This window comes from Ochotona princeps, chromosome 10 (assembly GCF_030435755.1).
Source record: "Ochotona princeps isolate mOchPri1 chromosome 10, mOchPri1.hap1, whole genome shotgun sequence".
Lineage (NCBI taxonomy): Eukaryota > Metazoa > Chordata > Mammalia > Lagomorpha > Ochotonidae > Ochotona > Ochotona princeps.
Window position 1 is genome coordinate 69,551,460 of NC_080841.1, and position 13,447 is coordinate 69,564,906.

The following is a 13,447-nucleotide window of genomic DNA, read 5'->3' on the forward strand; positions in this document are numbered from 1 at the left end:
CTTCAGGATTCCAATCAATCAAACACCAAGTCTCAAAGAAAAACTATAGTCTCTCTACCCTGCCCCCCCAACCCCAACCCCGCCTTTGCATTGTGGGCTAGGTTGGATCTCAAATCCCAGTTCCAGGTTCTTGCCTCTCAGGTACAAAACATCTTAAGTACAGGCACAAATAGGACCTATGTAAGCTTATTGAAAAAGTGAGGACACCACATGCATACGCGCCATGTTCAGGAGCGCAGGTGCGGGGAAGGGTCATTTGGCAGGTGGACAATAGGATTACATAGGATGCCGTCTCTGTGGCTTCTAGCTTGCGACCCCCCATCTAGCCACCTGTCTATCCCCTAGCTTTTGGACTTCTGTAGGAATTCCCAAGGTCATAGGGGTAACTGTGGGAAGAAGGCCTCGCCTGTGAAAGCCAGTTCTCTCAAAGATCCTACGACATCACACCGAATGTAGGCTATCCCATTCCTAGAAGTAGTACCTTCAGCAAAAAAATTTTTTATTATTCCAACGCGAGGCCTCTAAACGCAATCATAGAAGAATTCACAATGTCGCCGGAGTAGCCCAGGGAGGGAAGATACATGGCTTTGAGGGCAGGGAGGAATCTAAATGGGACAGAGGGCTATGCACACTGGGGACACAATGTGGGAGGACAGTTGTACTTGGGGACAACAGTGTCACCTCCATCCCGTCAGGGCTACCAGCAGTCCACACTGGGGGGGTCGGCGTGGACACAGCGCCCAACCAGCTGGCCCCAAGGCCTAGGACACGTGGCCCCTCTTTTTCTGCAGGGCTTTCATCAGGTCGGCCATAAATTCCTGCTCTCCGCCTCCGGCCCTCGGCTGCTCTGCCCTCTTTGGGGGTGCTGGGGGCTTCTTGGTGCTTATGGGGGGCGGTCCGGCAGTCGTCGCGGTGGTCGGTGGTGGTGGTGGAGGTGGGGGCAGCGCGGAACCCAGGCTGTTGGCTGGTGGTGGTGGTGGCGGCGGCGGCGGCACGAAGTCTGGGGGCGCGTCGCCCAAGTCTGGCGGCGGTGGAGGTGGGGGCGGCGGCAGGAAGTCGGGCAACATATCCAAAAACGGGGTTGGCGACGGTGGCGGCAGGAAGTCCTCGTTGTGGTCTTCGCAGCTGTGGTCTTCGTAGTCGTCGTCACGGGGCGGCGCAGCAGCCTTGGGCACCGCGGCTGGACTGCCGCCGTGACCGCTGACCGGGTCTGAGGAGCGCCGCACGGGCGGAGGCGGCGGTGGCAGGTGCGCTTTGGCGGCCACCCTGGGCGTGCCGGGATTCTGGATCCCCACAGCTGGCTTCCTGTCCTGTGGGGGAGAGGACGTCAGTATGGGTTGGCTGGCCCGCTTCTGGGGTGGTGAAAAAGAGGAGTACGGGGAGCCTTACCACTCCTGCCTTAAAGGAGGGCTTGGCCATCTCCAACGTGGCTCCCTGCAACCCGTTTTAAAGGAGGAGTTTGCAGAGTGAAAGGACCTTAGTGGCCCCTGTCTGAACGTGACCTCGAACTCTGAGACAATTCAGAATGCATGCCTGGTGGCCCAGCCTGCCCGCAGTCACACACACTGTGCTCCCACCAACACAATCTGCCGGCTCCTATGCCAGAGCAGGGCTGTGGGGAGCTGTCAGGAGTAGATAACAAAAATGATTTCATGATGTAAGAAGAAAAGATCCCCCTGCCCGATTCCACCAAGTAGATGCCATTTAAGATAGGAGTCTTCATTCCGTGGGAAGAGAATGCCAAGAGCTTGTGTTGGCTGCTTAGTCACCCTAACTAGCAGTGTGTCTTTAGAAAACTGCGGATTTTCTGTCAGACTGCAGATTGACATTTCAGATTTACCAAGATACAAATTCACCTGTGTCTGCCAAATTGTATGTGTTTGATGTGGCTTTAGATTCTGTCCCTGGATCTGAAAACACAGCTGGCCCGGGCCGCGTGGGGGAAACCCCAAGAATTTCGTGAAGTCCTCTCAGAACTGGGGTCTCCAGTGCCTTCCCTTCTGGGTGACAGAGGAAGTGGGGAGTGGTGAAGCATCAGGCGCGTGGGGACGCTAGATCACTCCCAGGAGCTGATCCCACCCCAGAAGTCCTGACCATTTCTGAGCCCGTTTTTGTGATTCCTCATTTCATCCTCCACCACTAGAGGGGCCAGGCAAGCACAGAAATGTGTGCATTACTCAGCATTTCTTACGCAAAAATTCCCTAGTTGAGATGGTTTGTTTTAGACTAGGAAGTGGAATTGCCTCTCAGTGACAGGAATGGCCCGAGCCTGCTTCCTATTTCGATTTGTTTGAAACTGATGAATGGTGCAGCATGTCTGTATGGTTGTTTGTTGCTAAACTTTATATAATGTGTGGTTTCAATTCAGCTTGACAATCTCACTACATGTAGCAGTACATTACATGTACATTATATGTAATGTTAGTATTTCTGCTTCGAATCCTTGATATTGCAATGGAATTCTTACTTTATTAAATGTATTTGATATGCTAGTTATTGTGTGCGATTTAGACTTTTTTTTTTTGCTTTCTCCCTTTTCTGGTTGTATGCTTTTTTTTATAACAATCTTCTAGAAACAGTTTCTGAGAATTATTGAGCTATGTTTGTATTGCAGATGTACTTAGGGAGTATGTAAAATAATCATTTTATCAAAAGAAATAGATACTTAAAGTTTAATACTAACTACGGGAAAAGGGTCCATTGTGTAAAACATAGTTTTTCTTTGGATTCAATGTTTGTCTTTGGTTTTACAAAGTAGCTTGTATTTTCAGTATTTTCCACATAATTTGGTAAAATGTAGAGCAATTGCAATGCATCAATAAAATGAGTAAATTTTCTGAAATGATAATAAAAAACCTGATTTCACTCCTGTGCTTCGCCCTGTTCTATGAGAAGGAAGCCCGTGGTGGTGGTAGTGGTGGGAGGGGCAGCTCAAGGAAGTTGCTGTCTTCTGGTTACAGGTGGTGTTTGTGTCAGCCCTGGCACCAGGATTCTCACGGCCACCTGTTCTGGGGGCAGGGCTTGCATGCACCAACGCTTTCCCCAGGCCTGTGGGCCTGAGGGAGAGAACTCCTGGGGCAGATTCGTTTCTTCTAGGGAGGTAGTGTGGCCGGCCAGGAGTCGGGACACCTGCTCCTGAGTCTTAATTACCTTTTTTCAATGGGTGTGAAAGTTGATCAGGTATAATCCCTTAATCCCATATTATTCTGGAGGAGTTTGTGGAAAATGGAATTCAGAGAGAAGTTTATTTTGGTGTCCCCATCTTCCCCCAAATCCCCATGCATTTGAGGGATCCTCACAAAGTTCATGGAATAGGTGTGTAATGGGAAAACTACATGGTTAAAAAAAAAATTTTTTTTTTTGCAACAAAATTATCTTTTAATTCCATCTTGTTGCTTTCCCCCGCCCCCATAGATTTTTCTGGAAATGCTTCCCTATGCCTCAGAATAGGATCAAATAAAAAAAGATGTGAATGAATTCGGAAAGAGCAAACCAGCGATTCACGTGCTATTGGAGCAGCATTTGGATGAAGTCTTAACAATTACAAACCCTTCAACTGCCAATGGTCAACGAAGAATTCACTCTGATATAATGCAAGGTCTCTGGGAATTTCAGTCAGCTGAATTCCTTCCCTTTGGTTTAGTATAAATTTGCATTTGATGAGGCTTCCATTTTATTCTTCTGCTTAGTTCTAAGCTTCAGTGATTTCATTTTTAGAACAAGTGATTTTTTTCTCTGAAGGGCCTGTTGGGGAGTTGTGTTCCTACTGGGTTTAACGATTTCTGTTATGGGGATTATTTCACTTCTTTGCACATTTTTAAGCACGTCTTTGAGTGGTATAACAGAGGCGGTGAGAATAATAACAGCTGGAAGAAAGTCACATGATAAGGTGGCCAGGTCAAGCAGATAACAACATCAGACACATAACTTTTAAAGATCCACAGTGTTTTTCAAGAATGACACGGTCAGTAAACATCAAACTGTCTTCATTTCCTCCAATGTTTCATGGGCAACAGCAGGAGGTGAATGAAAGATTCCTAAAGTTGAGACTACTGGTTAGAAGGGCTGGGTGCCATGATGCTGCCAACTATTTAGGGTTGCTCTGAATAAAACATGGGAAACAGGTCAACAGCATTTGTGTCACCACTTGGAGACAAACTGAATTGGTGACTAAATTCTATTATTTACTGTAATTTTCAGATGCATTAAAATGAGCTGGAGGAGTTACACTCATTTGGTTGTTAATTTCAAATGTGTTTCCTTCTCTGTCGCTCTGAAGATGTGTGTAGAACACTAATGGAAAACTCTAACATGCAAATTGTGCAATCTCATCCCTTTACTTGTCCTCTAGTCTGGTTTTTGGGTCCCAGTTAGCACTTTTTGTAGAGCTTCTGGCTAAGTTGCTACTCTAATTTATTCAGAAAAAAAAAAAAAATCCCAAGGGCCTCCAGTTCAGCTATGCTATTTTTTTTTTTTTTTTTTTGGAGATGACTAAAATTCCTTGACTAAGCCAAAAGAATCATTTTGGTCCAAAATAAGCACAGCCAAAGGTCTCTGGTGTTGGAAATCAGGGTTTGCATTTTTACCTATAAAGTGTGAGAACAGCTGGTTTTAACTTTCCATTCTAGCTTGTATCACTGTAAGGTAAAAACAAAACAAAACACAAAACAAAAACAAAAAACAAGGATCAAAAGGAAATTAGACTTTGCGGTAGCTGTCAATGGATGTCTGGCCTCTTGAAAATCGCAGTTAATAGAATGTAGCTAGAGATTGAGAAGGTAGGTATAGGTGACAGCTGGCTGGAATGAAAGCCAGTTGTCTCTCAGGCCTTACCTTGCTTGTTTCAGCATGATGCTGGGCTTCCTCGAGAATGGTGCTGATGGAGTGTGCTGCCTGGGGGATCTGACCGTTGGGCTGGGAGGCACCTGCTTTAGGTCCTGGAGGGAGGAAGAGCAAAAAAGTGCACATGAGGTTTATGAAGAAAAGAGGCTTCTTAGCCCCATTCAGTTCTATACCCTCAGAGTATTTCTCTGCATTGTTTAAAGTACAACATGGAAACAAAAATCTATGTCAGAGACAAGCAGGACAGCATTTGAACCAAGGATTCCAAACGTACGTTTTCAATACAGGCAGACAGAAGGGTGATATTTCTGATTGTTGCACCCTTTGAAGAATGCTCCAGCATCCATGGGCTATTCCCACTCCAAATGCAAGACCTGAAACCAGGTATGAGGAAACAGCATAGGAATCCAAAAGTGGGGTGCATGGTTGCATGTAAAGAACCCCTGCCTTTTATACCAAGTCAACATCTTGGTAGACACAGGAAGGTGCAGGGGCACTGACAAACACAACATGGCCAACCCCAGTGCAGGATCCTGGGCTGGAGCCGTGCCAGGAAGCAGCCATGGCCACACAGGGCATTTGGAGACAATGGCCATGGCTGGATGGTGGGCTGTGATCTGGATACAAGTGTTCTGTCTGTCAGATGCAGCGTTTCCTGACTCTGGGAACACTTCTGGGTTTAATAAGAAAACAGCCTGGTGTTTAGGAAATACAGACTGGAGTTTTAAGGAGCTAAAGGAGCATGGTCTGTGCTTTCTATTCCCAGATAGTTCAGGAAAAAGCATGTCCTTAAATATGGATAATAGGTCAGAGAGAGAGAGAGAGAGAGAGAGAGAGAGAGAGAGAGAGAGAGAGAGAGAGAGAGAAAGATAGGAGCTCTTCCATCCATTGATTCACTCCCCAAATGGCTGGAAAACTAGGATTGGAGCAGCTGAAATCCAGAAGCTAGGAGCTCCATCTGGGTCTTCTACATGGGCACAGGGAGCAGCCCAAGCGCTTTGGGCCATCCTCTGCTGCTTTCCCAGGCACCTTAGTAGGGAGCTGGAATGGAAGTGGAACAGCCAGAACATGAACTGGTGCCCATGTGGAATGCCAGGGTTGGAGGTGGAGGCCTAATTTGGTCTGCCATGATGCTGGTCCCACTGACATATTTTTGGGGGGGAGAGGGAAGTGGGAAGGAATGGGTGGATTGATTTATCCTGGGCTGCTTGGAAGGATACAGGTGCCTGCTGGGGTTGGAATGAATCAGCCACAGTTCACGTATTGGAACCTCAGCTGCCAGGGCAGCAGGGGTGTGATGGGTCCTCAGTGAAGGCAGGTCGTGAGGGTTCTGTGTCTCTGTGCCTATTAAGGCAGAGGCAGGTTCCTGCTAAAACATCGATTTCCTTCCCTTCTCCCTTACATACATTCTCTGCGCGTGATGTCTTTTGTACAGGTCATGATGTAGCAAGGAGACCCTCCCTCTGATCTTGAGTACCGTGAGGCAAGTAAATGTCACAGTGTCTCAGGACTGGTGCTGAGGCACAGTAGGCTAAGCTTCCAGCTACAACACCAGCATCTCATATGGGCACTTGTTCCAATCCCAGCTGCTCCACTGCTGATCCAGCTGCCTGCTAACATGTCTGAGAAAGCAGCTCAAGTCCTCTGGACCCTGAACTCATGTGGGAGACCTGGAAGATACTCCTGACTCCTGGTATTGGTACGGTCCAGCCCTAACAACTGCAATCATTTGGGGGAGTGAAACAGATGATGGAAGACTTTCTCTCTCCTATCTGCAAATCTGCCTTTCACATTTAAATAAGTAAATAAATAAGTATTTTATATAAAAAGGAATTGTATCTGTAAATCACAGCAGATCTGTTAAAATGAAGGGAACATTAAAATAAAGCAAATGATAATTTTAAAAAGCTATTAAGCAAGTCAGCCATGTAAGCAGTGTCCAGGAGCCTGGCTGGTTGTATGTGGTGAGTCCTGGAAGGAGGTGAGCTGTAGGATGCCGTGTCCTCCTCACTGGGGTGCAGCCCTGGTCTGCACATGTGTGAAAATAAGAAACTTCACTTGCTTCCAAGCCACTGGGGCTCCGTAGAGTTTGAAATCTCACACAGCTGGTGCTGATGCCAATGACATGGGAAGTTGAGACTGTCCCCCTTCGTTGCCCAGCAAAGCAACGATAGGTGGGTGGCTCTCCAGTAAGGGTCACTTTCAGTAAAAGGTGAAAGATTTATCTGATCTGAGGACAAACCAGAGTGTAGAGTCACTTTTAAAAACTCAGCACGTTTGCTCTCAGTAGTGGCAATGCCTGCCTATGACCCAAACTAAGATTTTTTGGTAAATGAGACTTGCTGGCAACACCCCCGTTTCCTGCTTACCAAGGTAAAGTGTTTCTATCTTGTGCAAGAACACTCTCCTTGTTCCCGTCCTCCTTTGAAAAAAAATTTATTTAGGCAGGTTGGATGGAAGAAAAGCGGGAGGAAGGAAGGGTAGGCGAGGCAGGCCAAGAGATTCCATCTGCTGATTTACTTCCCAAACCCCAAACAACAGCTGAGCTGTGCCAGGGTGAAGCCAAGAGTTGGAAGCCGAATCCAGGTCTCCCATGTGGGAGACAGGGATGTAATCACTACCGTCTCCTAGAATGTGCATGAACTGGAAACTGAAAGCGGGAGTTGGAATTGGAACTCCAACCAATCTTCTTTCTAATCAGTGGTAAGTCACCTAAATTGTTGCAATGACATCCTTTAAAAATTGATTTTAAAGACTCCAATGCAACTTAGGAGACATAAAGCATTTTTTTGAGCACTTAGTGTTAAGAGCGTTCACAGACACCCTTTGATTTCATCTTACCGATGCTCTCCCCTTTCCGTGCCCCCCCCCAAGTTTTTGTTTTGTTTCAACCATCTTTGAATTCTAACTGTACACCTGCAACCAGCCAGCCATTGCTGTCAGTACTGGGGAACACAGGCCAAAAGCAAGTTAACGAAGACACAAGATAATAGCAAATTGTGATAAGAAAACAATGCAGCAGGGGCAGACAGTGGCATAGCAGGTAAAGCATTTGTCTGCAGGGCCTGCATCTCATCTGGGTATAGGTTAGAATCCCAGCGGCTCCACTTCCTAGCCTCTGCTGATGGCCTTGGGCCTCTGCACCCATATGCGAGATTGGGAGAAAGCTTCTTGCTCCTGGCTTTTGGCTTCTGATCAGCCCAGTTCTGGCTGTCATTTGGGGATTGAATCAGTAGATTGAAGGTTTTTCTCTTTCTTTACCTCCCTCCCTCTCTACAACTCTGCCTTTCAAAGAAATAAAATAATCACAATTTAAAATGCAGCAAAAACACAGGAAGGGATTCACTGTCTACACAGCAGCGAGCAGTGACACATCCGATGATGCTGCCTCTCCATGCTGAGGCAAATCCACCTGACTATTACGGTCATACTTTCCAACTGGGCATTCCCTGTGAAGCAGCAAAGCACCCAGACCCTGGCCTTTGATGTACAAGTGCTTCCACCACAGAAAACAATGGTTCAAGGGCCCCATGTGTGACTGGCTCTGTTTGATTCAGAGCTCACCACTTAGAACATCCTGGACCCCTTCTCCCACCTTGAGTTTCCTGAACTGTGGAGTAGGAAGAAGAATTCACAGGTAGCAAGGTTGTTATATGAACTGGAAACAGCCTCCATAAAGGGGCCTTCCCAAACTTGATGGAAACACGTATCATGAAGACAGCAATTCATGGATTTTCACATTTTTTTCTTGGTGCATCCAAATAAACTGCCATTTTCCACAACTTTTTTGAAACTACCTTCTAGTTAGCTACTCCATCCTTCAGTATCCTGTACTCCTTAAAAGTGCAAACACATGCTGTTATGGTCCCCCTAAGACGTACTAAGGACAAGACTCTAGACATCATATCACCAAGGAAAAACACCAGGGCCGGATCCTGTCCTTGGGGAAGGGTAATGTCCTGGGCACAGTTGCCGCTGTGGGCAGGCATCATATCTGTTCTCTTTGATGAGAAACACTTTCCAACCAGCTCACTTGAGACAAGTGACTGGCACCATTGCATCAAGCATTTTAAGAAAAGAAGCAAAAGCTTTGGGTCAAGGTGAATTAGAAGGAAATGGATCTGTAGGTAAGTGGAGTTGAATCGGAGCACGAGATAAGAAACATTCTGAGTGCCGCCTGCAAAGCTATATTTTTATAAAATGACTGGAGATGTTAAAAGATTTTCCCCCCAACAGGCAGAAAGAGAGTGAGCGAGTGCTCACATCTTTTGGGGGTCACTGTCCTCAAACCCTGCAATTTGATCTAGGCCTCCCACAAGTGTAGCATGGATGTGGACACCCAAGGCACCACAGCTACCTCCCAGAGAATGCATTAGGAAGCTGGAATCGGAACCAGGAGTTAGGAAACCCAGCTACTCTGATAAGGAAACAGGTGCCTTCACATGGATCCTAAATCACCAGCGAAACGCACACCTCCGGGTAAGTTTGGAGCTTGAGCATTGAGCCTTAAACATGTGTGGGAACCTCTCTCCCCTCCATGTGGTACCTGTGGGAGGCTGGGTGGCTGGCGCTGCAGTGGCTGTCCCCATGGATGTCCACCGGGAGGCAAGTCCAGCCCTTGCCACTGCCCGCTGATAGTTGTCGTAGAGTGTCTTGCCGTACTAAGGAACAGACACAAAAAGAAATGAAAGAAAGGAACCCACATAAGTTCAGGTCTGCAGTCAACTTCCAATATTAGAAACAGAGAAAAAAAATGTTTCCCAGTGTGAAATAATTCTCCAAGTTAGCAATCAATACAGTTAGCACCACATCAGAGGCGAGAGCAAGCCCTCATCACGTCTGATCACATGTCTGCTTTCCTGCGACTCCCTGCATCGCCCAATGCCACATGGATCTTGCAAGTCTTCTTTAAGGGGCAAGTACCAAAGTCAACCCTAGGTGCTTTGTGTCACCATCACCCACGCCTGTCTCAATGACAGGCAAATAACAGCTAGATCATGTCTGGGTCCAGTGTGTCCCCCGGAGTCCCAGAGCTCTAGACCCAGGTTCGCGGGAGAGCTACGGGCACTCACCTTGGCGATCCTGATGCCCATGACCCACTGGTTGAGAATTCGCGCATCATCACAGCAGAGGTACTTGATGTACTGAGACTCCTTCTGGATCTGGGGATGCTGGGAAGAAACAGTTTTGAAGATAGTAGTTTACAAAACTCTTTAGCTCCATAGCAGCTCTAAGCACCATTCATCACTACTCTTTGAAACAAAATAGCATAGGGCTTGGAGCAGTGGCTCCATTGTCTGGTCCTCCCCCTTCAGGCACTGGGGTCCCATATGGGCACCGGTTCTAGTCCAGGTGGCTCTACTTCCCATTCAGGCTCCCTGCTTGTGGCCTGGGACAGCAGTCGAGGACAGTCCTAAACCTTGGCATCCTGCCTCTGTGTGGGAGACCCAGAAGAAGCTCCTGCCTCCTGGCTTCATAATTGGCTCAGCTCAGGCTGCTGCGGCCATTTGGGAAGATATTCTTTCTGTCTCTGTTTCTCTCTGTGGATCTGCATTTCCAATAAAAACAAATAAATATTCTTTAAAAAAAACCAACATAACAAATTCTCACATACTGAGATGGTGGCCAAAATGACCAGCTAGCAACTGGAGGATTAGGAAGAGCAAGTCTTTTATCCAACGGCTTGGTCTTTTTTTTTTTTAAGATTTATTTATTTATTTTTTATTACAAATTCAGATATACAGAGAGGAGAAGAGACAGAGGGGAAGATCTTCCATCCAATGATTCACTCCCCAAGTGAGCCGCAACGGGCCGGTGCTATGCCGATCCGAAGCCGGGAATCAGGAACTTCTTCCGGGTCTCCCACGCAGGTGCAGGGTCCCAAAGCTTTGGGCTGTCCTCGACTGCTTCCCCAGGCCACAAGCAGGGAGCTGGATGGGAAGTGGAGCTGCTGGGATTAGAACCGGTGCCCATATGGGATGCCAGCGAGTTCAAGGCGAGGACTTTAGCCGCGAGGGCACGCTGCCGGGCCCCGGCTTGGTCTTGAAAGGATTCAATACATCTCTTATCTACTGGAGTGTAAAGTACTACATTATCAACAATTACTTCTGCACATTTTAGGATACTTATTTATTTATTGGAAATGCATTTTTTTTTTATAGAGATAGGGAGAGACAGAGAGCGAGCGAGAGAGAGAGAACCATCTGCTAGTTTATCCCTCAAATTGCTATTTTGGCCAAAGCTGAGTTAGTTTGAAGTGAGGAGCCAAGAGGGGCCCCAAGCTCTTGGGCCATCCTCTGTTGCTTTCCTAGGTGTGTTAGCAGGGAGCTAGATGGGAAGCAGAGCAGCTGGGATTTGAATTGGTGCCCATATGTGATGCGGGCATCATAGGTGGCGGCTTTACCCACTACCAAAGCACTGCTCCCTCATGTCTGCATTTTGAATGTTTGAAAGCCTATCATATTTCTATCTCCTTCAAATCTTACTCTTGGACACAGCTTCTACTTGGTTCTTGTGGGATGCCTGGTCAAAAATAATTATTTATTATCATTTTATTTGAGAGACAGAGATCTTTCATCTACTCGTCACTCTTCAAATAACCACAGCCACCAGGACTCGGTTGAGGCAGACCAAAGACAGGAGTCAGGAATTCCACCTGGAGTCTTCCATGTGCACGGCCCAAACCCAAGTGCTTGAGCCTTCACCTGTTGCCTCCCAGCGTGTGCCTTAACAGGAAGCTGGACGAGAAGTGGAGGAGCTAAGACTCTGACATGGGATGCGAATGTCCAAAGTGATAACTACAGCACTAAAGGATGTTGCTGTAGTTTTCCATTCTGGCCAGCAGGTGGCAGAAGACACCTTCGAATGCCTGCCTCATATTTTATCATTCATTGTCATTTAATGCTGACCCCTTCACGGGTGGCTGTTAGATTTTACTTTCACAAACGTGATCTCAGCGATCTGGATGTTGGATGTTAGAATGTTAGAAGTTCTACCTCTGGAGGCCTTAAGCTTGGGTCTTTTGTTAGCATGAAAGTCATAAGGATGAGAAATATTAAGCTCTTATCAGATGGACTATCACAGTTCACCAGTGCCTGCATGTGCTCCCTACAAGGTGAAAGTTCTGAGGGCCAAACCAATGTCAAAACCACTTTATTTTTGTCCTGTCATGGAAATGGCTAAGTGGATTTCTTCTCTTGAACTTTCTGTTTTCTTGTTTTCAAAGATTTATTTACACATTTATTTGAAAGGCATAGTGCCAGAGAAAGGGAGATCTTCCGTATGTTGGGTCACCCCTCCTCCTACTCCTAGTTGGTAAATGGCCACAAAAACTGGGCCAGGCTGAGGCTAGGAGCCAGCAACTCTATCCTCGTCTCCCACATAGGTGACACTTGGGCCATCTTCCATTGCTGTCCCAGCAGCAGTTGTGGGAAGCTGTATGGGAAACGGAGCAGCCAGGACTTGAACCCACATCCTGAAGTAAATAGAGGCAGTTTAAACCACTGCCTTAACATTGACAACTGGCATCTTGTTTCTAATGCTTATAGTTGTTGTTAGCAATATTTCTCCCTCAATTTCTGGGTCATTTAAAAAGTTGACACTGTTCTCTTGTGCTTTTTCATTTTTGGTTTTTTTGCTTCTGTTTCACGCATGTGTCACATGACAGCTGAGTTTCCAGGAGGTGATGATAACGAAATTCCTCGTGCTTGCAAGGAACGCACTAAGAAACTATCCATGCAAACATTTAAGCAGTGGAAGAAGACATTTCTTAAGAATGTGTTATTCCTTGAAATGTTGTAAAATGTGATCATTTCCTTAAACAGAATGGCTTGTGGACAGAAAGCAGAGGCAATGGGGGCTGGAGCTTGAATTTCCCCCATGGTCCCTCCCAGAATGACCTCCATCAAATGGGACCGGGCTCGCCAGTTTGTTTCTAATATGCATATGTGTAGAGGACACACACATGGGCATGTGGCATGCAATGACATCTCTGGTCTCTCAGTCCTTAGATTTCATGGTTCTCAGACAAACTTCCTGCTGGGCTCCAGGCTCCCTTCTGATCCCCTTGGTGATGAATGAATCAGGATGCTTCTTCCCTGGTCAGGTCTTGGGACCCTCACCTCGTGACCAGTTCCTTAACTGAGCCCTTGGACTGGAAAACAAAATTATCTGCAAAGAGGGCTTCATGCTTTGGGCCAGATCTTTGTGTAGTGAGTTCATCACCTTGGGGAAGGCACAACCCAAGGCCCAGGGCAGCAGCAGAAGGTTAGAGACCCTCGAAAGTGCCAAGTAAATAAGGAGAGTGTCGGAGAAGCTGAGCAATGTGTGCAGGGTCAAAGGCAGTTGGCGGCACCACCAAGAGAAACAAGGTTTCATGTGTTCAACACGTACCACTGGATCCCAACGAGGAGACTCTTGGGAACCTTGCAGAAGTTCGTGGAGAAATGTGCACTCTGAAAAAACTGCCAGACCTTCAAAAATTATTTTGCCTCGCCCCCCCGCAACTATGCTCGTCCTCTTGTTCTGTTTCTTCCCTTGAAGCTCTTTAAAATACCCTTGTCAGTTAAAAATCATATGTGATTACTCTGTTAATGGTACCTTTTGT

The 13,447-nt window shown here is 46.8% G+C and overlaps 1 protein-coding gene across 1 annotated transcript in view; it reads right to left on the reverse strand.

Annotated features, from left to right (window-relative positions):
• Positions 1 to 262: 262 nt before the first annotated feature.
• The window catches only part of APBB1IP (amyloid beta precursor protein binding family B member 1 interacting protein), an 86,717-nt gene continuing 73,532 nt past the window's right edge, over positions 263 to 13,447 (reverse strand). The window contains exons 11-14 of the mRNA XM_004588531.2: positions 9,915 to 10,013; positions 9,389 to 9,503; positions 4,834 to 4,937; positions 263 to 1,310 (exon numbers count right to left, since the gene is read on the reverse strand). Coding sequence (XP_004588588.2) covers positions 762 to 1,310; positions 4,834 to 4,937; positions 9,389 to 9,503; positions 9,915 to 10,013 — 867 coding nt within the window. The 3' untranslated portion in view covers positions 263 to 761. The remainder of the gene's footprint in view (positions 1,311 to 4,833; positions 4,938 to 9,388; positions 9,504 to 9,914; positions 10,014 to 13,447) is intronic.